Source organism: Galleria mellonella, unplaced genomic scaffold (genome assembly GCF_026898425.1).
Source record: "Galleria mellonella isolate WM207_F2 unplaced genomic scaffold, CSIRO_AGI_GalMel_v1 utg213, whole genome shotgun sequence".
NCBI classification, from domain to species: Eukaryota; Metazoa; Arthropoda; class Insecta; order Lepidoptera; family Pyralidae; genus Galleria; species Galleria mellonella.
The window spans coordinates 1,991,726-2,017,532 of record NW_026442039.1 but is presented as its reverse complement, the minus strand read 5'-3'; the positions used below and the strand labels follow the sequence as shown (position 1 = coordinate 2,017,532).

The following is a 25,807-nucleotide window of genomic DNA, read 5'->3' as shown; positions in this document are numbered from 1 at the left end:
ATTTTTTATTATATATACTGTATTAACTGATATTATAAATGTGATTATTGTAATTGTTTTTGTTACCTCTTGGGGCGTTACCTAGTATCATGAAATTATATATATATATATATATATATTACTAGTGATACTTGACCTAGTCTAATGTGAATAGCTGTCATAGATGAACAATATAAATAGGATTAATACAAATATACAAAAAATAATACAAAGTAAACTTACCTCGTGAATGGTACTGTAACGTAATAAGAATAGAATAAACTGGTGAGGACGGATAACAACATGATGCCAAAGACGCATTTCTTCAAGTTGACGTGGCTGGCCAGCCAAAAACAGCACCGTGGAGCCGTCGCCTTGTGTGCGTGGGCGTATTCACCACCGCACTCGAGCAGCGGTGTACGCAAGCCTCGAACCTCCCCCGTCATCCTTAACATTTACACTCCACTATATTTACACAAAACAGTAACACTTAGGCCTCTAATTATATCACGGTGCACTGTCTCTATCTGGGCACCCTAACTGCTACGTTTGTCCTTGGTTGTGACGTTTTCTTTCGCCACTTGCTATGTTTCCACATTTCATAGTGCTGGGGGGCATGAGGGCGCGCGTGCGCAGGGTGGCCTAGTGCGTGGGCGCCGCGGTTGACGGCCATCTCGAGCCGACAAACGCGTTCGTCTCCGGTTTAAAATGGCCGCCGACGCATTATGGCGGGTTGTGCTCATCACGGCGACGGCGTGCGCTCTCGGTGCTAGAGCTCACGGCATCCGTATAAACGGTATCAGAGCACCGGGAATGGCGCTCATCTGTATTTTCTGCAACAAGAGATTTTTTTATAAACAAACTTATTAAGAAATACGTAATTCGTATCGTACAATGAATTGTAAAAAACACTCGTTATACAGGTAAACTTTTTAATTCAACTGATTTAAAAATGTTAGGACACTTGATACGACACGACGAACTTATGAACATTATAATAGAAGGTAAGATAGAAGGAAGAAGGGGGAGAGGGAGACCGAGACATAGTTACATCAGGCAGATCAAGGAAGGAGTTGGTGTCGTGTCGTATCAAGAGGTGAAGAGACTCGCTGAAAATCGTAGTGAGTGGCAAGAGCTCCACCGACAAGAGCGCAGCTCTTAAATGGATAGATAGATTCAGTATAAACCGATTAAAAAAAGTGATTTGCCAAAATTAGCTTGAGTGTAAATAGAATCGTTGAATAATTTACGAGTATATAGCAATGAATTTTTTTCATAAACTAAACTGTGTTTATAAATATAAGCCTGTTATGCTGGCTCGAAACAATTTGTATGAATAAAATATTTTGAAGCGTATTGAAAAAAAATTACAATATAATACATTTTTTCATGCTATTATGATGGCCAACAAGCATACGATCCATCTGATGGTAAAGGGGATTACAGTAGCCTATGGACACCTGTAACATCAGGGATGTCGTGCGTGCCTTGCTGACCCTTAAGAAACCTTAATACGCTCTTTTTGAAGAAGCCCATGCTATCTTAAGGAAAATCGTCTTAGCAGGTAGATCATTCTACAAACTTTGTGTAAACCGCGGGAGGGAGTTCCTCTGAACCGAAAAATATTAGGAACAAGTTGCTGTTTTCTTTTTTAAACTACAGATATAATATTTTAAAAAGTTCCAAAAATACATATACCTTTTTATTATGTTTACAGACTTATATTACATTTTTAATCAACTTCTAAATTGTTAAAGAAATGAGACCTTATTTTAAATTCATATATTCCCACTGTGGATTCATAGTAGTTATCCTCTAAGGTTCATTGCTCATTGTCAATGGCAGTGTGCCATTGTAAATCCTATCTCTGTGTGACAGGATTATCCCAATCTCGTCCAGTTATTAGATCACTTAATGAAAACGGTATACTGAGATGGCTAATGCCAATGCCAAATAATGGTTAATACCAGCGGAATTATTTACCCGACCGTTTAGCTTCCAATGGTGGACTTGCTGTGTTACCTTATAAAATAGATAAGTCTATTGATGCAGTCATATCGATTAAAATTATGTGCATTTTTTTCTATAAATTTAGGATACATTATATTAAAATTTTAATTTTGCTACTATACATTCAGTAATCAATTCCAAATAAAATGATTAATTTTAAGAAGAAATAAGAAATTAATTTTAACCATTAAAAAGCAAAATTTTAATTTTGCTACTATACATTCAGTAATCAATTTCAAATAAAATGATAAAGTAATTTTAAAAAGAAATAAGAAACTAATTTTAACCATCAAAAAGCAGATATTTATATCCATTTATCGTCGGTAATATCTTTACAGTACGATTTACAAATTTCAACTGCTTAGTATAATTATATTAGTAAATAATTTTAACAAAATAGCATAATATTAAAATATATATCTATAAATTTATCTTTGGAGATCTTTGAGTCCGTTGAGTCGTAAATACTTCGGTCGGCCGCTCCTACAAATCCGACCTTCGCGTTATTTGAATGAAGGCTTACATTGAAACACTTCTTTGCAGCCCCGAAACAAATCCATTCAACTGTGAAATTGGAAGAGCGATCCTCAAAATTCTGAATTAAATTTGATCAAAAAGTTAAGTAATGAATGTGAAATCCGATTTGGGAGGGACAATGAAACGTTGTTTCTGCGCGCTACATCATTTTCCGAATTTACAGAGGCTAGTCCAAAATTAGATAAAGAAATTATTACAAACGATTTTCAGTATTTTTCTATGAAATGTTATTTCCAAAATAAATTTTGAGCAAAGATGTTAAGATGTTAAGTTTATCGTCATAAAAATTATATTTCATGCTAATAGAAATTAGACATAAAACATTTATATTATAGTTCACTTTTATTCTATAAGTATTTAGTGATATATTAGGAACTTTAAGAAAAGTTAAAGGGAATATGTATATTTTAAATCAGAGTAATTAGTGCTATCGGAGAACAAACGCCAAATAAACTGTTCACATGCAGAACAACTTTATATTTGACTTAACTTCGGACATGCTAACGACCGCAGTTTACTTTGAGTCTTGAGTGTCGTCGTGGATAATTTGAAACTAGTTTAATTTATTTGGTTTGTAGGAACTATTTAGAGATGTTATCCTAAAAAGATTACAAATATATATAACCAGGGTTATAGTAAAGTCTGAAACAAAATATAAAAAGAAAATCCACCTGTAGCGAAGGTTACGAACAAGGAATTAATATAGAAAAGAGCATATTCCTTTTTAAAAGGCCGGCAGCACACCTGCAATGCCGTAGGTGTTGTGGGTGATCATGGGCGGCGGTAGTCACTTACCATCAGGTGAGCCGCATGCTCGTTTGCCCCCTGTGTTGTAAAAAAAAAAAAAAAAAAAAAAAAAAAAATTAATATAATATAAAAGAATAATATAATAGAATAATATAAAAAATAGCATAAGGAAAACTATAAGACACAATGTTTGTATTTTTGTTGGTTATAACATGTTCTTAATTTTAATATTTAATTTAGAACAGTTTTAAATTCAACTTGCACATTATTCCATTTTCATAATCATCTAACTTGTACCATCATGTATCTGTTGAGTTTGTAAGTAGGTTATTTTACACAAAAGCATAGTGGTCTATGTGGTAACTAAAAGGGAAGATTCGAAAGCTCGTTCCGAGGCGATGGTAGAAGAGAAACGTGTACGGAATCCGTGATTGTGCGACCCTTTGAATATTAACTAGCAGATGACCCGCTTGTAACCGGGCCGTAGATCCGTAGACCTCCCTTCTCGAAAGGTTAATGCGAACTGCCCAATGTCGAGTAGGGGTTTATTTCTCACCTACTAATCAGGATTGTTAAATGAAATGAGATTAGATAATCACTTATTAAAATAATAGAATAGTCTTAGCTAACTGCAGCAAGGAAATTAGTTATGTTAAGACTTATTTCCCAGAAAGAATGATTACCGCAATGAGCACAAAACGAAGAAAAGCTAAAGTTGTTAATTAAAAGAATAAAAAAGGCGGCTGAGAGTACGCTCATCTAGAGCACAGTAGTCATTGCAGTGGAGATAAGATTTTTAAAACGTAGAAAGGCTTTGTGATTGTCCTCGGGCCGATTCCGGTGAACAATAGGTCCGTTAACTTAACTGCCAATATCGCAGCTTTTTAAGATAGGTGCATCCTTTACAAATATACAATGTGATTAATAGTGATTTCTTCCCATTATAAAATAATTTATATTATTTGAGTAGCATGATGTTATCAGCAAAATTATCAATGTCAAATGTAAAACATTATATGTATTATATGATAACATAGTTAAATAAAAACTAGTAATAATGAACAAAAGACTAATTCTTATAATTATATTTTCATAAGTAGTTATCCCTTAATCGCGGGACCCTTCAATAGTAAAAAAAGATAATATCATACTTATCAATACAATCTCTTACATCCTGGATAAAGCTCTTCAGTATTGACAAATATAAACAATATAACCTATATGTGTTATGATGATTGTGTGTAGCGTTCAACAAAACCACACAATATAATATTGATACGTGTATGCAACGTACGTACTTTAGTTAACGATCAAACATAAAATAGCAAACCGTTAATTCTAACATGTAAAATGAGATCGTATATCTCTAAGTGAGTATTTACAGAGGTATTTACGTGCAGTAGCCGAAAACAATTGTAGCAATATTATAAATATATAAATTCAACCAATATTTCTTAATGACTCCATTATCTTTTGACATTTAGACGTATGAATATCTACACACTGATGTAAGTAGCACAGTTCTTTGTTCATATCAAAATATAAAGGACGCCTTTATTTATGTTCAGTAATAGAGAATAAAACCTTTTATAATGATGACTATGATAGATGTGGAGTTTTTCAAAAAAGGTGTAATGATGTTTTGTCAGTGTTGGCAATACGTGCGCTGTGCTTCCGGTATAGCGGTTGTTTATAGACCATGGCAACCGCTTACTATAACACTTGTTTGCTAATAAAGATTAATAAATTAATATCCTGATGTCCCTTCTCTTCATGCCCTAGAATTTAAAATGACAAATTATAAAATTTTATACTTGTGCGTCCCGTCTATCTCTTAATAAAACAAATGTGTGTTGAAATTTGAGTAAATTTTTTTTTCAGACTTATTCAATTGATTTTGGAGAGACATATGTACGTATAGGTTAAAAAAATGTGATGTTAAAAATATACTAATAATTATTATTTTGTGCTTAACTTGAAAATATAGGGTAAACATTTAACGTAACATAAAATGTTAAAATTAATATCTCTCCCCCACCTTATCTGCCAAAGCATCACCGCGAAAAACCAAACATAATAAATAAACATGTAAATTGAAAAAAGTTCGGAATTTGTTCCTCGAAATTGAATTGGACTCTTGACTCTACAAGTAATTCTTATACTCATACATCGTGAATTTATTATAAGTAATATAAAGGATAAGACATGAAAATTCATTATATAAAGTTATGTTCTAAAAATCATTTTAACAACAATATATAACATCAATTAATAATCATTAAAATTGGCTCAGAATATGTAAAGGTTACGTTCATGTAAATGTCAAACTTTTTTTTATATCGGTTATAAGTAAATAAAATCAATACAATCATGAAAGCAGTGAGAGCGATTAGTCAACGGTCATAAATAAAAATGTAATATTTATTGGTTGCGTATTACAAATACGACTTTATTACAGTTTCATTATACAATTGTGCGTGGATGATGAATTCAGTTCAATTATCGGACCGTACTATTAAGTTCAATTAAATTAACGAAAAAACTCTAATTGAGAACTGAAGAGAATTTCAAAGTGATGACGAGAATTGTTCATAGAAGAAACATTCTATAGATGTATATAAAGTAAGAAACTTGTACAGTTATGAAAGGTATATGCATTTATGGTTCTATACCATAAATACACAATTACAATAAAGTTCAACAGTTTCAAATCAAAACACAATGGTCTTTAATAGTGTATGGCGGTAAAGGGATGGACCAAGTTATAATAACTTCGCTCGTTCACCACACCTCGTCGTTACGGTTTTCGGAAACCCGCATAATAATTCTAACGTTAACATGAAACTCCCATAAAGTGCGGATCGCTCATCTAAAATATTTCACCGTATGAATCAGGACACTGACAATGACAGGGGTCTGTCGATGTCAATAACCTACACGAAAGAGGACATCGTGTATTATATATTTTGCGATGTGACAATTGGGGATCGCATTTGTGTGTTGGAATGTTTTCCATACGAGTCAGCTTCTATAGGGTGTGAATATCTAATAGCAATAGAGGTTGACAGCAAGAATTATGTCGAGAATATAGGTATTTTTACTGACACGTAGGCAACCGATAATTTCCTTAGAAACTAGATGAATAAAAATAGTTCACATGAAAACTTAGTCCATATTGTTAGTGTATGAAAAAAGGAAGACGAAAATTATGACACTTTTATTCAAGACTACAGCAATACTTTAGTACGAGTAAAATAGGTTGTTTCACTGAACGAATCGAACTTGTACATTTAAAATTGTCATCTTAATAAAAATATTTGTTTAAATTCGTATATAATACGATACTTATACTAAAACCGCAAACCGCATCTTATTGAAATGATAAACAGAATTCATGCAATACTTTTCCGGTGGTATGTGTTAGATGGTAATAACAATTAGAGGCTAAATGCCGGAGATAAAGGACAGAGTGTAGTGGAACGTAAAGAAGCGGAACACAGACGTCGTCATTAAGGCACGGACCACGGACCACGGAGTCCAAAGCCCGCATATTTGGTCAAGATTAATTGCCCCGACATCATCTGTCAACCGGGAGGACATTACGCGCTTGTTATTTGTACAACAAATAGCGCCACATATCTGTCTTTGCAATGTTGTTAATTGTGACGTTTTGCTCTAATGTATTTTTTAGAAGCTACATTTTGAAAGAGCTAAAATGGAGTGGTATTACATACTGGCAATATATTGTTTCAATAGTTAATAGTATAGTATAATATAGTTTCAAAAAACGAACGACAGGTACTGCTGGAGGATAGTTTTTTACAACTAACACGTATATGTACTAATAGGTATATACATCATCATCATATCAGCTATTAACAGCCGGGATCGTTTACAAGGGGGTTTTGTCAGTAGTACCACGGTTGGCAGTCGGTTTAGCAACCGTAGTTAGGTTTTGGTGATGTTTTAAGAGAGATGCTGCTGCCCATCCCTTGACTATTTCCCTTAGTCGCCTCTTACGAGAGCAATGGGAAAGAAAATGGTGGCCTATACTATGCCGGGACCACACAGTAAAAAATACAATTAACGTCAGGTATAATATATACCTGACGTTAATTGCATTTTTTATTTAGTCAATAATTAAGATTATGTTAAAAATAACAGATTTCAATTGTAGTAAAACCATTATATATTACAATTTCGATAAAATTTCTACGGTTTCTGCATATCCTTTCAGATAAAAAATCCAGTTTTGTTTAGATCTGACGTTCAAAGTAATAAACATAAAAAAGAACCGAATTGAAGTACGTTGAAAACAACACGATCCAATAATTACAACAACACTTAAAATTTGATAATTGTTATTAGTTATGAAAATTCGACCCATATAACAACAGGAATGTAGATTCGTATAGGGCTCTTCTTGGAATAGAGTTATTATACGTTCAAGACAGTAATTTCAGATAGATACATTAGAGACAATGTGGTAAATATCATTTGAGTTTATTAAGTATTTACTGTCACCGGAAAATTGGTCGGGAATAATTATTACACGACATCGACATTTTGACGTCAATTTTAATTAAAATTGACGGAGAAAGTGTCTAAATTGACTAGACTTGAATTGAGGTTGCCAAGGCTTTTTTGTGCAGGGTTATCAAAACTATGCTATTTATATATATGTTATAGTTAGACACTAACTGAGATGGGGGTCTAAAAGGTTCAGGTATGAGTGAAAACTGAGTATGCTGCTTCATAATTTATTTGCTGAATCTCTTACCTGGATTGTTCCATTTATTAAACACAAGGCTGCAGTGCGAATAACAATCGACTACTAATTGTGATTCCACTAATTTGCATTGGCGCGCGACTTAGTCTGCGCGATAGAACTGCCGCGCCCGAGTTTGCCTTCTAGTGCTAACCAGAATCTACTGCGCTAGTAGCATACGATATTAGTTTACTGAACGAAATCGTATCAAAACTAAAATAATCTAATATTTATTGTTAATGTGTATAAATGTATATAAATTGTACCAGAAAGGGTATATGAATTTTATAATAATATTCAGAATATTCAATAATTATTTCCAAGGCCGGTCTATCACCAAAATACAAAAACATTCTTCATAGAAATCACGCCATTGATGAAATATACGATTTGATAAGAATAAAAGTGTTTGTCCCTAACAATGCTTCAGTTCTGGTCTGACCGCCGTGCGGTGCGAATTATTTCAACATTCGGCATGGAGCCCGCTTCCGTTGAAGAGCAGCGCGTCGTAATCAAGTTTCTCTCGAAACTCGGCAAGAATGGCCGTGAAATTTTTGCCGATCTAATTCGATAAGACATCTCCATTAAATGTCAAGACAATGTTGATTTATTATCATGAATACTATTGTTATATTTCGAATAATTACAGTCACCTTGTGTATACAATGTACCTCTCTTGTTGTCCGTGAAGTACAAATTCCATTACGGTGACCGAACACCCCCCCTATTCGGAAAAGGTTCCAAATTGGTACTTCGGGGGCGGCATTTGGGGGAAACACGACGGGGCAGCTTACATACAAATGTAACTATAATTGTAAAATAAAATTTTTAAAAAACTTTTATACGTCTTTCCGGACAAACCTTGGGATTTTACGAATACTAAGAATGAATATATATATATATATATATATATATATATATATATATATATATATATATATATATATATATATATATATATATATATATATACCATATATATATATATATATATATATATATATATATATATATATATATATATATATATATATATATATATATATATATATATATATATATATATATTGTTAGGGAGGCAAACGAGCCGATGATCCACCTGACGGAAAGCGGCTACCGTCGGCCATGAACACCTGCAACACGAGAGGAGTTGCTTGTGCGTTGCAGGCCTTTTAAATGTTTGTAGGCACCTTTTTTTAAATTCCCCATATTATATTGTAAAGGAAAAAGTGAAAATGGGAGCTCATTCTACAACCTAGATGTACGAGGTATAAGTGAACAGGATGCACGGATAGTAGTACTATGTTATGCCCCCAAGAAACGAGAGTGAACTCTAGCTCTATGGCATTAGGTACGATAGTAAAAGAGTGATGATGGCATCAGGTCATATAGGAACTATGAGGACATAGATTTTTGGAAATACTAATTTTCATAAAATATATATTAATAATAATCAGACTTATATATCACACACAGCGTCTTTAAGACTAAATAGTCTTAAAATTAAACAGAGTTCGATCTATGCGTACTCGACAACTGAAAGATATAAACATGTATTTTTTATTATGGCGGTACTTTCCTTTCTTTAATATCTACGTTACATGAGGTATCCTTGTGTTAAATTCCTCATGTGGAAAATGGATTGCTTGGGGCAAAGCCGCGTAGTGTCCTTGTGGTAAGCATTCTAAAGAGGAAAACAGTTCTATTATTGTTTTAGTTACTCTGTACTATAAATTTAATAATAATAAGAATTTATAAACGACATATTGTGTATACCTGTCATATTCTGAACTTATACGTAAAGTAACTATATTTCGGCAGAACATTTCCACGGAATTATCGTGGCTATAGTCCATGCAGAATAAATCTGTAGGCAAATATTACATGGCCTGGCCATACTGTTACATTAAAACTTTTCTTTCTTTTCTTTTTTTTATTAAACTTTTAATTATTTTAAATTTGGAACACGTTTATTATTTAAAAAACTTCTTTCAATTTCGCGATATTTCACATATTTTGTCGTGTTCATTATCAAATTATAATATGGAATGGGTTGTTAAAGAAAATAGGATTGCAGTGATCGCCTTGCACAAAGTGGGTATGGAGCCGTCGGTTATATTCCAGACAATTCAAAAGCTTGATATCAGCCGTATGTTCATATATCGTACTATCAACAGATATAACAACACTTCCTCTGTCGAAGACCAGAAAAAAAGGGCCGCCGCGTGCTGTTAGAACTACAAAGGCTGTTTATACTGTTAAAGCCAGAATTCGCCGAAACCCCATTAGGAAGCAAAAAATCTTATTGCGATAAATGAAGATGCCCCTAGGACTCTGTCGCTTATTATAAACCAAGACCTGAAGCCCAGTGCTTATCATCGATATACAGGACATGCTCTGAATCAATCTTTACAATTAAAGAGAGTGGATCTATCAAAACGCCTTCTGTTGCGATACGCAGGTGAAAGGCACAGAAATATTCTCTTTACCGATGAAAAAATTTTCACGATTGAAGAACACTACCTACAATAAATAATATGATAAAGTGTACACTCACGGTTTTAAAAAACTGCTCAAGTGGTCGGAATGGTACAACATCCTGCGTCAGTGATGATTTGGTGCGGCGTGTCTTATTAAGGAGTCACAAAATTACATTTTTGTAAAAAAGGACTAAAAATTTTAGCAAAAATGTATCAAGATACAGACTTGAGAGAAGATACACTTTTTAAAAATATACCGTGGACTTTCCAATAGGTCTCTGCACCTGGCCACAAGGTACAAACTACAAAGTGGCCTGGCTTAAAACAAACGTTCCGGACTTTATAAGAAATGAAGACAAGCCCTCATCTCGCCTTGACCTTAACCCTTTAGACTTCAAATCATGGTCAGTTTTAGAAAACATGACCTGCTCTTCTAAACGACACGGCGACATCGAGTCTCTTAAAAAAATCTTTAAAGCAAGCAGTGGCGAAATTTCCCTTGAAAACAGTGCGTAAATCCATACATTCGTGTCCAGACAGATAAAAAGCCTGTATAAAAGCTAAAGGTGGCCATTTAGAATAGATTTTTTTTTTTTTTTTTCTGATACTTTAATAAATATGTAGGTATAACTTTTAGTAATATTACATTACTTCATAAAAAAATGCATTTTTATTTGTAATAGAACTTATAGCTGGACTAGGTACATTATATTTAAATAATTTATTGTACTTCTAGATATTTCAATACAACATAACTGAACAGCTCGGCATCATGCGTTCTTGTTACTGGAAATACAATGTAAATTAATTTAATGTATTATTAATTCGTACATTGCTTTATCCCGAAAGATAATTATGTTGTGGGTATATTCATTAAGCTGTTAATATTTATAGGGTTTAATCATGATTAGATTGGGATACCCAATTTACTAATGAAATGTTTTTAGACATTTCATTTGAATTTAATTTGTTGATGCAAGCACAGACTGTCCAAATTTCTTATTCGAAATTTCTCGTTACCTATATTGCTTTCGATGATTATTGAAATTATTGAAATTCTGAATCAATCAAAGGCAATCGAGCGTCAGATCAATTAACATCGATTATGCACACTGACTGACCTTACTGGTTGCAACCTAGTGTTCAAGTGTATATATATATCTAATGAATGGAACTATCAATTGTTTTCCTTTGCAAGTGTATATATATATCTTTTTTATATCTATGAATGTATAACAAAAACTGGAAATCAGTTTTTAGTGATCCGGAAATAAATATTACAAAACCCAAAATAAATATATATATATAATATATATTAATTACAGATTTTATGGCCGCCTGCGTGCCAGTCTGTATGGCCGCCCCCCATTAAAAAAAACTACTTTAATTTTTAATGTTTATTATTATACACAGGATATATATTAATTTGCCCAGTAAACAACTTGTAACGATTTGGCCGCCTCTTAATTTCGGCCGCCTGCGTGCGGTGCACGCAATGAACGCCCGTCAGGCACGGCCCTGATTACAGAATCGGAATGTTCTAAGAAATTATCCTTCAAGTGGTATTCAATCATACACTAAGCGTATAATCATACACCATAATAACTAAAAAAAATTGCGAGTTGATCTCAAAATTTACTCGTTCGTTATTTTTTTATCTGTTAAAATGAAAATTTTTCAGTGTCTGGGTATTACTATGATATTTTTATATACGATTATGAACTGCAATGCTTGTTTGCATTAAATTATGCAAGTGGCACTGGCTTTACTCGATTACAGCGAAATTTATGCAAGACATTATCCGAGGACAGCGGCGTCGCATAACAACGCCTTCAGTGTCCGAGCGCAGGGTTGCGCCGCCTCCTTTATGAAACCCCTTACTATGATATATGGGCTAGTGCCGGCGCGTTATTGCTTCTCCAACGTGTTTCGTATGCACACACCGTGTTTTTATAATGGTTTCAGCGGTCAGTGTTTTGTTTTATTAGGTCAGAGCGGAGGTTTTTCGCTAATGACGAGGGGCCTGGGTGCGCGGGACGCAGACGCGTGATAATCCTCCCAACCATTAGGCCCGACCACTCGCTCGCAAATCGTCCGCATATTTTGCCCAAGATTAATTGTTCTCGAATATCATCTATCACGGTGAGCTCTCTCGTGACCGTCGTCGGCAGTGCGTATGACGTTTTGTTTGAAGCACAATGGCTCTCGAGTCTCAAGAGCGCTGCCGTTGAGGTAATTAAATTTTTGCTTGCAATAATAATATCTTAAAAAATATATGATATTTGTAAAGAAATGTGGGCATTTATTACGAAAGTAAAGCAGTAAAGTAAGAGCTGTTTTGAATAAATTAAAGTTATATAGATTGTACATCGAATGGCTTTTTTTACTAATTAGATTCGCGACTTCATTTTGGTGATCGGCATAAAAATAAATGCTCTTCTCCATCCCAAATATATTATTATTCTTGTAATTAAAGGTCCACAAGGTAAAACCATTATTTTTTAATGGCAAATTTTTATTTTACAGTTTATGTAATGCTTTTTAGAATTTCTATCGGAAGAATAGGAATAAACTACGGCCAATTTTGTTCTATTTTAATGATTATTTATTGGCGATTTTTTTCGTTTTTTTCTTTTATATTGTTATTTTATATTGTTATTATAAGCCTAAAGTTAAACATCTTTCATGACCATTATTTAGTCAACCGAGTGATAACAAAAAAAAATTAAATAAAAAAAAATGATCCTGATTGAAACCTTTAACTCAAATATGAAATTTTGAATATGATATTTTTATTTGACGAATACAATAATTTTTTGAAATTCCCACGCGAACGAAATATAACGGGATCTGTACGTGAAGTCGCTATGTGAGTTAGTTCGTTATAATAATTACCACTGTTTTCACATAAGAAGCAAACAAATAACATTTTATTATAAGGGCTATTACGTGAGAAAATAAAGGGACATGTAACATTATAACATTTACATAACTCATTAATTTACCATTTAAACACTCTAAATCCTAATTTCGTCCAACGAAATTAGGGCGATTACAGACTCCCCAGAAGATAAATCTGATGTTAAAAATACCCAACGCTGAGTTTATTGCGTAACGGACAAGAACAAATTGAGTCAATCTTTTTTTTGCAGGGACGAAAAACCGAAACGTTCTGCATTTTCAGCGTTTCAACGTGTAAAGTTCGAATATCAATCAAGCCGACCTTTTTTCAATAACGCTACCACAGGGATCCTTTCGAAACCAATTTTTCGAGTAATTTCGCTCTTAGATCGGGAGTGTCTATTGGCTTTCACCGACTGAGTTTGTTTCCGGCCATTCCGAACAATTGATCAACACAAGCTCTTCAGAGGAGTCAATACAACACAGGTGGTTTCATTCCACCAGTTAATTTGTACATACTGCCAGGAAGTTCAATTATATTCGGCCGTTTATTACTTCTGTTGAGCAGTTATAGCATTATAATGTTCAAAGAAAGGATAATTGAATGACAGTTACAATCAATTAGACGCTCGTGAAATAAAACTTAATGGGCAGTTTGAAATAGTTTTTAATTACAAGTAGAAAGGGTAGTTGAATTATTCATACAATTAACATTTTATAGACGCCAGTTAATACGTAGAGAAGGGTCGACATATGAAAATATATACCTAATTAACAATATTAATTACAAAAGTGCGAGTTCTTGCAATTGTTCTTTGTAACCGAGAAAAAAGATCCTGTGTGTCGTACAAAAAAAAAATTTAGCTCGATTCTGATAAAACCAGTTATTTTGATCTAAAAATTAAACTACTGAAATGATTTTAAAATGTAAAAATTTGACGTTCATAAGCGGCTAAAATGTCCTACATGAATAAATGATTTTTGAATTTTGAATTTTTGAATTTTGATAAAATTGCTATTGGATTTAACCTGTAAGTATATCCTTTTAAATAAAAAAGAATTTACCAAATAGATTTAGAAGTGACGAAGTTCTGACGAAACAAACATAAAAAAAAAACTGAATTGAGAACTTCCGCTTTTTTCATAATTATAAATATTTTTTTATTAGGGACTATAAAGATAATTTACCGTGTCGGTCCCGGCACAGAATTGGCTACCCCTTCCATTCCCGTAGGTGTTATAAGACTAAGGGAGCTTATGGTGGAAGGATTGGCAGCAAGTCCCTTTTAAAACATCTGTAAAAGCCTAACTGCTGTTGCCAACCCGCCTGCCAAGCGTGGCAACTACTGGCAAAACACCCCTTATGGGGAAGGCCTATATTTAGCAGTGGACAGTTAACGGCTGAAATAATAATATAAAGATAATTAAACTTAAATTGGCTTTGTCAATTTAACAACGGTCAATTTTATAAATAAATTGAGAGGATTATTCAATAATAATACTCCACAAATGGCATGTGGTCCCAGTGTAGAATGTGTCACCCCTTCGTTTCCCGTGAGTGTTGTAAGAGGCGACTAAGGGAACTTAATTGTAAAAGGATGGACAGCAGCGCCCCTCCTGAAACATCACCATAAGACAAACTGCGGTTGCCAATCCACCTATCAAGCGCGGCAAATACTGACAAAATCCCCTTAATAGTAAACTGCTATAAGGAATGCTCCCGCGTTCCATATACTTAAAATATACCGCCTAAAAATATGAATACGCGTTAAAACTGTTCTTAGCCTGCATAAATTCGTCTCTCTAAGAGTACGCACATGACATTGTTTATATTCATGTCAAACATTTCGGATGTAGTTTCAATCTCATATTTTAGCGGAATAGTCTTTTGTAGTTTCACTTGTGATTCTTGCATAACAGTTATAATGATACCGGCAAAGTAATAGTCGGCAAAAGGAGTTGATTAAAGAGCTCTAGCTTAGTACGCGCCGCGACAATGAATATTCAGTGCATAAGTATAATGCGGCGGCAATCTTAGCGCTCGCCGACGCTGTCGCAACCGCACTGCTGCCCATTTCTCATCTTAAATGGCAAAAGCAAAGAGCTCGCCTTCACGAGTCCACACAATATACGAGATAATCGATGCAAATAGTTGAATTACATATAATAAGGCCTTTAGGGCTTGTTCCGATAGTTTTAGAAATTTTAATAGCTGATTATCATTTTTAAATCGTGAGACCTTATGCCAGTAGGCTAATCACCTACATAACAAACACGACATGATCGTTTCGTCAACGATAGCTAAATGTAAAACAGACTGGAATATCATTGTTTTTAATATTTAGTTACACAGTAAAATTAATTTTCAAACTGTGCACGAGTTAAATACACTTTTCTCTGACAAACACCAGTATTAACAAGTAATAATAGAATTAATTCAGAATACTAATCTTAGCTCTTATATCGCTTTAATAGACATCAGAAATGTTGATTTACTACGCGTTTTTAGGTAATACATGTCAAAAACGAAGATTGACAACAAATATCGAGCAAGTTTCGTCTATCGTAAACTGTTTTCAAGATACGCGATCAGGGGGCAGGCCGGAATGGTAATAGTAGGTCATCCCATTACTATTATAATTGCTTAAGTTTATGAGAATGTTTGTATGACATTTATTACTCTTTCATGTAAAACTACTGAACGGATTTGAACGAAACTTATTGCATGGGTGGGTTATGTCCTAACTGAAAACACAAGATACCTTATAAACTGATTCAGCGACGCGCGATATAGTTAATTAGTCTATGGAGAAAAGTCCTACTCAAATACTTTGTACATCAGAAATTATTTGACAAAGACCATATACAAAAAAAAAGCAAAGTAAAACTCAATTTTATATTTATGTAATAATAAGTAAATACAGAAATTTGTGAGAATTTTTATATGGATGAATATTTGTTACTCTTTCATGTAAAAACTACTAAACGGATTTGACTGAAATTTGGTACACGGATAGGTTGTATTCTAACTTAAAACGTAATATACTTTATATACTGATACTGGCGACGCTAGATGTTGCGAGATCCAGTTAGTTACTCTATGGGGAGAAGTTGTTCTTAAATACTTTGTACATTAGAAATTTTATGACAAAGTGCCATTAAGGCTCCAAGAAGTGATAAACAACCTTATTTTTATATTTCTGTAATAATAACTGGTCCCACAGCATCGCCCGTATGAATTAAAATAAAAAAGTGTTCTATATGCAGTGTTCATCTAGAATACGGTTCATATGTGTTATCTTTCTGATAACCTCATTTATATATGATTGAGTAATACAAAGCCAAATATCTTTACAAACTCTTGACATTTATAATATTAGTTAGTAGAATTAGTAAAAAATTCGTTATATTTTTCTTTTGATAGCCGCTTCATTAATAAAATTTTCTCTAAAGAGAGAATACCAGAATATAGACTAATTGATTAAAAATTAATTTCTTATTAGTGCAGTGAAAAAATATGACTTCAATTAAATTATACTTTAGCGTGTTAAAACTAGATAAAGGACTACAGTCATAATCCTTAAATTTTATTAGAGTTAATATGACAGAATTAATGTGGGTGACGGGTGATTTGTGAAAGATGTATTAAAAATACTATTATTTTTATTGAATGAAAATGGAATGGCGATTGAATACGAAGACAATTTAGTTGGCTCATTGAGACGAACTTATTAGAAAATATCAACGACGGTTTTCGGGGGGGGGGGGGGGGGGACGTAAAGATCGATTAGACAAAGTATATTGCTAGCAATGGGGCGGCTTTACTAAAAACCCATTACTAAAAATCTCCTCCCCCGATTAAAGTATCTTCCAAATTTTGTATAATTCATAGCTATATCGATATTACTGCTCATTTACATTACAAAATCGTTGTATCAGTTTAAATTTAATTTATTTTTAAGCCCAGAATTTAATTTTGACAGAACATAGTACTTCGTAGCGTATAGCTATGACCAATATAACTGCTGTGCCATTTCTAAGCGTACGTGAGCATTGGCTTTTACGAGGACAGGTCTAGATCAGTTTAAATTAATCCAAGTTATTTTGAGAAATCAAATTGATTATATAATAGAGTTTACCTTCAACCCAAAATTTTTAAATTTAACTATTCTTAATACTTCCTAGCCAGTAGCTGTGACTACAATTATTGCTGTTTACTTTTTAATGCGTAGGTGAGCGTTGGTCCTTGTAATTATAGGTTTGGATCAGTTTAAATTCGTCCGTTTTATATGGGACCAAATTGTCTGTTAATATAATAGGTTTAATTATTTAGACTTGGATACCGTTTAATTTTGAGTTATCGTAGTATTTCGTAGCCTGTAGTTACGACTACTATTACTGCTAAACTTAAATTATAAGAACCAATGCTCCGGTGATTACAACTATAATAAACGTTTTGAATCGACACTGCTTTGAAATTCATAATAATAACTACGTAGTTGTGCTTCTTTTTAAGAGCTAAATCAGCCAAGTTATGCAAGCAATAAACACCTCGATGAGGGTGTGCGTCTCGCTCGCTCGTAAGTGTAGCGCGTGTTGGCGTCATATCGTAAAATTATTTGTTAATTGCGAATAAATTTGTGACAACCCTCCCAACCTATACGGGGTATGAAGGGTACATTTTGGTAGCATTACCGCGATCACAAAGGAAAATACTCACATATGAGCACAGCTTCTATCGAATTTATTTATTCTTTTTTTAACAAGTTATTTAAACTTATTTTAATAAGTCCACATTGTTTATGTAACCAAATTGTGTCATAATTCATTATCATTCATTTGGGATGACTAAGTTCACTAACATATGATTTATTATAGTGACACTCAACTAGGAAATATTAAGAGAATTATATTCCGACCTATGTATAACAATATTAGTAGTAGTACTTTGTTCAGTTATGACAATGTCATGAACACCGTCTATTTGTAACATTTTCAGCCATTTCTCAACTTCGATTGCAGAAATCTTTTATATAGATACCTACATAAATGTTATATTTTTGTTTTGTGTGCCATACAATGACATTCCGAGTTCGATACTCGGTCGAACCAATTTATGAATGAAACATAGAAATTGGCTAGAGTTGGGAATCCGGGTGTAGGTTATTGTCCTAGATGCTCATCGTCATAAATATAAACGGCAACTTTAATAGTGACAAAATTTATACGGAATTAACACTGAAGTAAACTCTATCGATTACAAAAAAAAAAAAAAAAAATTTAAATCGGCTCAAAATTGCTGAAAGCATCGCATAATATATATAATAATAAGAAATACGAGTATACATACACGTACAGGAGAGTTAAGAACCTTCTCTTTGAAGTCATTTAAAAGTAAATAATTTTATTATAAGCTAATAAACGAAGATAAAGAGGGGAAACGGTTATAAATGTTTATATTAGGGTCGCTGACGGAGTGACTCATCAAATACTATGGGAAACCACAAGCAAATGTAAAACCATATTAGAAAGAAAGTCAAATGTGCTGTATTAAAAACATAAGGGAAAGAAATCTAATTTGGTGTATATTCTATTTTTTTTAATTAATTTATATTATTACATTAATTAAACTTAAAAATAATGACAACAAAAAACGTTATTTAAAGATACATAACGTTCATTATCAAAATGCAATAGTAAATTTCTTACCCTTTTATTGATAGTTACGAGGTTATCACATGTATATTATGTTCGCGAAAATTTACTGTATAATTATGACACAATAGCTAGAATTCGATTTATTTAGTCTTAGGTGTAACTATGGTATAGCAGACATCTGTTTATAAACACATCAAAATATTAGATAACAAAGAGGAAGCAACACTTATTGTCACACATTTCGTACGCGAGCAGGCGGGGACGCAGCACGCAATACGTCTGACCTCCGCCGAGCCTGGGGGCATACTGACTGAAGCGACAGAAGTACTGATAGCGACGGTAAAAGTGATAGCAGCGCAGCGTGAGAAGCACCTACAGGGGCGGGCGTAGCTACGAAAACGCTACGCGCTACGAAAGAAAAATTGTATGTTAAGGAAAAATTAGGCGCGTTCCAACCACGACAGTCCATCCATTCGCCGCTGCCAACGTTCTCCCGGCACCCAGCGATACAGAGCACGATCCGACCCGATTAATACTAAGCACGCCAATAAATACTGATACCGGCTTCTTTGTCTTGCACGGCAGATTCGTTTCCCTTTATTAATGGTATACTCACGTTTGTTTGACAAATTGTGTAGGTATGTCAGTATTTTGTTACGTTACTTCATGTCGTCCTATTATTTGCAGTTCGTAGTGCAAATGTAAGAAAATATGTTATTAAGTACTGACTTTATATAATCGTATTATGTCAATCCGGATTTGGTCATCGCTATTAGGCGGTTAACGTATAAAGTTGCAGTTTTGCTACTTTGCTCGCCTGATTAGGATAAAAGTAATCTATGTATCAATTTAGGATAAGGTTAATGTATTCTGATGATGAAATAAGCTGCTTTAGCAATCATAGGTACAAAATTATTTCAGTTATTTATAATTATATTAGGTAATATTTTCACTTATTATTACATTAGGTATTATCGGTAAGTAACATGGGTTGGTACTTTTTAACAATTAGAGAATTACTACCTATCTCGAAGCCTGGTCCTGACTCTACTATTAAATATTGGAAACGAAATTATCTTGAAAACAAAGATTTGTGGAAGATAGTAAAATTAGAACACATTGATTGACGATGAAAGATGACGACCGTAAAGTTTACGAGTATACCACAAAACAACCAATCAATCGCTATATATATATATATATATATATATATATAAACTATGTTTCAACCATACATATATATTATCTATGTATATTTTTTATAACACATAATTTTATACGTAACAATAATAGGTTCATGTTATGTTATGATGTATAAAACAATGATATCTGCTTCTGTAAATGACACGACAACCGTTTGCATCTAACAATTATACAACAAACAACAATTTTTTTTTAGTTTATAATGGAAACTGAAATAAGTAGGTAAATTTATATTTTCATGCAGCTTGGGACATATGAAATATACATAAAAATAACTATTGACTATGAATAAAAAGACAAGCTACTGAGCAGACAGATCACCCCAAATGACTGTGTGACGGACGGTAATCCGCACCTAATTAATGTATGGATCTGACGAACTGTGCGGACGTGATATTATTGTAGCAAGAAAGATCGATCACCATTTACTGGGTCAGTCTTTCTAAGGCTACTTTTTGTGTCGTAGTTTTAGATCAGTTACAAATCTTAGAACACCGTTTCTATATGCAACAAGTACATTATGTTCCGCAAATAAAAAATAGCAAGAAACAATACAATCTTTCATGAACATGTTACATTGACAATATTTGAATTTAGAACGTGGAATCGTATATATTAGGAAAGTTTGCTTGGAAATAAACTTTTTTGCTCTGAAAAGAACAATTGTAGTTTTAATAATCACAAAATTAAAGTTATCAATACAAGAGTAATAGGGCTTTTAAAAAGAATTAACAAAATCGGTTGATAATGGGCGACGGAATTGTATAACATAGCCACTAAAAATACAGATGAATCGATATCGTTCTCTTTTTGTTAGTCACTTAAAAACTAATAGTTATTATATTATTATTTCGGCCGTTAACTGTCAACTGCTGGACATAAGCTTTCGCCATAAGGGGAGTTTTGCAAGTAGTTACCATACTTGGCAGGCGGGTTGGTAACTGCAGTTAGGCTTTTAGAAATGTTTTAACAGGGACGCTGCTGTCCATCCCTGGCCCTCCCTTAGTCGCTTCTTACGACACCCACGAGGAAGAAAGGGGTGGCCCATTCTATGCCGGGGCACATACGGTGAGGAAAAAAACTAATAGAATCCTTGCTAATATTACAAATATGAAAGTGAGTTTGTTTGTTAGTTTGCTACCTCATATCGCCTTAATAGCTTAACCAAGTACTACGAAATTTGCATACTATATGGGATGGAGAAGGACATAGGCTACTTTTTATCTCGGGCAGTAAACATATTACGATCACGTGAACTAAGTCGCGGGTAAAAGCTATTTAATCACAAATGTATATAAATCCTTAAACAAATTTTTCATTTGTTTTGCTACTTTCTTTCAAGTATTCTAATTGCATGAAAGCAGCAGACCAATAGACATTTTATTATCGTATTAAATCGAACAACCTCTTCAAAAACAATACATTATTTAATTATTTGCGTAGAACGACTTCTTTTTCTCAATAAAATTGACAATAAAATAGGGAATGTCACAAATTTATCACACAACATAAGAAATGAAAATAAACGACGGAAAAAATTTATCATCATTAGCTAATTTCTTTTTATAAAGGTGATAGAAAGTAGAGATAGAGAAAATTCTTATAGGTCTATTTAATTAATATGGTGCATTTACTGTTGTTACTGAAATATATAGTACATTTTAATTATTTCTTTCCATCCTAAGGTTGCCTGGAAGACATCGCTATCAAACGATAAGGCATTTTTGCCTTATCTTGATTTAATTAAGTATATATAAGTAATTATTAATTTTGTTTGTATGCATATAGTAAATTTTTATGGTCTGTATCATTGTTTGAAAGGAACAATAAAGAGTTTTCATTTATCAATTTATTCGTTGTATATATAATATAAATCAATATTATAGAACAAAATACCAGCACTATCACCATTTTTCTAAGGGGGGGGGGAAGGTTATTTGTATAAATAATGCACATGAGTAACAGTTGAAAGTTAGATTTCAATGATTAGGTATCTAGTTTTAATTATAGCATCAACAACAAAACAAACTGTCTAACCAGTCAGATTTTAGTCATTTTATTACGTCTACTAATTTATAAATAGAAGACTTAATAATTTCAAATTTAACAGTCTAAATATACCATCAAATAAGTACTACTAATAATAGATTTCCATTTTTCTAATATCAAATTCAAATACTCAGAGTAACTTTTAATAATGTTCTTGTCTGCTAATGGATATTAGGTAAAATCATGACAGGAGACATAGTTACTTGCTACTTCTCTTGTTTGAGATAAAATGAAGATATAAATTTTACAAAAGGCACCAATCAATATAACCATTAACCCTTTAATAATATTATATAAAATATTTTTGTGCTATATATTATATAAATACAGAGTATTAATGAAAACTGCTGAAGGGAGCCTTATCTTTACTTTTATAGACCATTATTCTATTTAAATCATACTCATATATTTGATAAAATATACGTGAATGTTTATACTTCTTTCACAAATATAAGAACATAAAAAATTTCATCTACTGACAGTCGCCATAAAATACTTAAGTAGTCTAACAGACTAGCGTTTGTTTACGCTGATTTACCAGTGTTATGCATAGTTTTTATTGAAACAAACGTAAAGTTAATGGTGATGTAATACCTATTTATTTCCGACCACGTAAAATTTGTAGCATAACAATTTTATGTGGTAGAGAAACGATGTGTCGACAGCTTTGAATTATTTATAATAACTCTGATTTGGGAGCTCTGGTTAGTAAATAACGTTCTAGAAATATGAATATGTCGTGATCGTGAAAGTATAAATGGTTTTAGTAATGTATATTTCGCAGGTGCGACGGTAACTAGTGGTGATTATATGAGTTCATGATATATAGTGGTCACGATGTTTATTCACACATTCCGGTTTTCAACCGACTCAAATAGAGGAAGGTTTTTATTTCGGTTGTATTTTTTTTATGTTTATCACCGTTACCGTTTGTGACCTCATTACTCCGTCAGTCATAAACCGTTTGGGATTTTATTTTTACCTGAAAGGATATAAGGACTTACAGATTGGTCCCATAGAATAATTTATTAAAATCGGTTTAGTAATTTAACTTTTAGACAAAAATGATTTTTTGACCACAATGGTTAATTTTTAGAAAAAAAAAAAATGGTTTTGTCACAATTAACGTCTTTTTTTATGGAACACAGTCTTTAACTATGTATTAATATGGGCTATATAATGTGATTGCAATATGTTCGCCTTCATCCGTCCGTTTGTCTGTCCCACTTCTATGTTGGTATGGCTTGATATATGAAAAAAGTTCATTTGCATTTTTTAAAAGTGGATAAAATTTTAGCTAGAAATTTTATAACGGCAAATGAAAAAAAAAAAAACTACTTACCATTCCCCCTTATCTCTGTAGTTTGTGAAGCGATAAATCTGAAATAACAATGTTATATGTAAATATTACAGGAAAAATATAAAGATATTTCTAACTGGCACATTTTTTTTAAAAAACCTTTTAAAATACTTTTTGCATGATGTTAATACAAGTTGAATAGTCTCTATGTATTTAGCATTAATATAAACCTACGTGCTTAATGAAAGTTAATAGAATATGTTTTCTTTAATTCTGAATTTTTTAAATAATAAAAAAAAAAGAATTTATTAGGGGGGACTTCTTTATAAACGTAAGCCACATGAATGGTAAATTTTAACCAAACTAAGACAAAACCTATTTACCAATTATTCTATGTTCATAATCCTCGACGTGTGAGTTTAATTTCCGAATAACGGATATTACATTCGTCAGTATATTTTTCAACCAGTATTTTGAAAAATTAATGATGACAAGAAATTTTCTAAATATTTTTACGATTTAAGATTAGAGAAAAAACTGTACAATGCATCAATCTAAATTATTAAGTAGGTACACGATGACCAGGTTAAAATTATTGATTAAAAATAAATACAAATTTCTTCTCAACTGATTTGGCAAAGTTCCACACAAAAATAAATTTGAATCGAGAACCCTCTTTTTTTAGACTCGTATATCTAGACAAATATTGCGATATTTTGTATCTACATAAATAAAATTTATATTTCCAAGAACAATCGTCGCTTACACAAAATAACATTGTGACATGAACTGTACGAGATAAAAACAGACAGAAAATAATGTGTAAACGTGTTCAATCTGATTGAACAGGAAACTCATCTGTGAATGATGGACAGACTATATGATGCGATGTAACAGAGTGATGGAGTTAGGTACGTCATTTCGAGAACATAAATTTTTTTGCCGCAATCACATGTTCCGTAAATTACGATTGCAGCATTTTTTTTTAATCAATTATATGCTCTTGGGAGTTGCGTTCATAAATGACTTCCGCGCCCATCAGTGTTAAAACTGATTTTATTTCTGGTCATGTTTCAGCAGTAATTACAATAAGTTTATTTGCTACAGAAACAACCATTTCAATTGCGACAAAACAACGAATTAGAAGATGAGATGTTTCGTAGATATATTAAATTAAAAATATTTGAATTCTCTCTTTTAAAAAGTCTCTGTTTTACTCGATAGAAAATGATAACTGTCGCCTATAGACATGGATACACACTATGGACATCATGGTATCCGTCATACGTTACTGTTATTGAGGACTATGTTGTTATGGTGTGGCTGTGTGGTTCCGGCATGTGTCGTAAGAGGCGACTAAGGAAAGCGAAGCAGCATCCTTCTCAAAACATCTCTAAAGCCTAACTGCGATTGCCAATCCACCTGCCAAGCGTGGCAACTACTGGAAAAATCCTCCAAGGGCGAGGCTTACGTCCAACAGCGGACAGTTAAAAGCTGATATGATGATGATGATGGTGTTACACCTCCATATTCTAAAATTTCACTGTCATATCCCTATTATTTTTCTCAAATAAAAGTACCTACGAATCTAATGTATCTATAAATTTAATAGTTCCGCTGTTACGTTCCTCTACATTATGTCACTGTAAATTAGGGAGGTATAAATCACAGTGCCATCGTAATGTACCATTAACGTTCTCTTGATATTTTACTGGATGATTTTTCGTTAACAATCACATTACAACCAATTGCTTCAATATTTTCTTATAACAGTTCGATTACGTTTGAGCGTAATAGGATAACATGGGCCAAATAACAGGTAAAGTTGAAACAGGACAATACCAATAAATAGAAATTGAAATAACTTGGAAAATATTCATACAACCGTAAAATATTTGTGGTTTTCTTTTTCAGTTAATATATACATAATATACACATTTCAAATAAAACTGTATACGATTGAAGCTATTGGGAGTTTCAATTTTCAACCTATAATGTATTTGGGACACTCGATTACAAAGCATGCACGGTTACTTACAGTTCTGTTTCGTATTTTACACAAATATCTAAAATTCCAACTGAAAAAGGTAAATTAAGGTCACACGGATATCGATTAACGAGTAGCAAGTTTCGACACGGTACAAATCCTCTAAATATGACTAGTAAGAGTAAGTA

At 32.9% G+C, this 25,807-nt stretch overlaps 1 protein-coding gene across 3 annotated transcripts in view; it reads right to left on the bottom strand.

Moving 5' to 3' along the window:
• Positions 1–25,807, bottom strand: part of LOC113511971 (bifunctional heparan sulfate N-deacetylase/N-sulfotransferase) — a 137,888-nt gene that overhangs the window by 57,678 nt on the left and 54,403 nt on the right. Inside the window, exons 2-3 of one of the 3 annotated variants that reach the window (XM_026895716.3) lie at positions 23,675–23,712; positions 223–812 (exon numbers count right to left, since the gene is read on the bottom strand). In XM_026895716.3, coding sequence (XP_026751517.2) covers positions 223–434 — 212 coding nt within the window. In that variant the 5' untranslated portion in view covers positions 435–812; positions 23,675–23,712. Of the gene's footprint in view, positions 1–222; positions 813–19,131; positions 19,393–23,674; positions 23,713–25,807 lie in introns of those variants that run through there. The other 2 variants (XM_026895717.3, XM_052894577.1) reach the window with 2 other exon arrangements.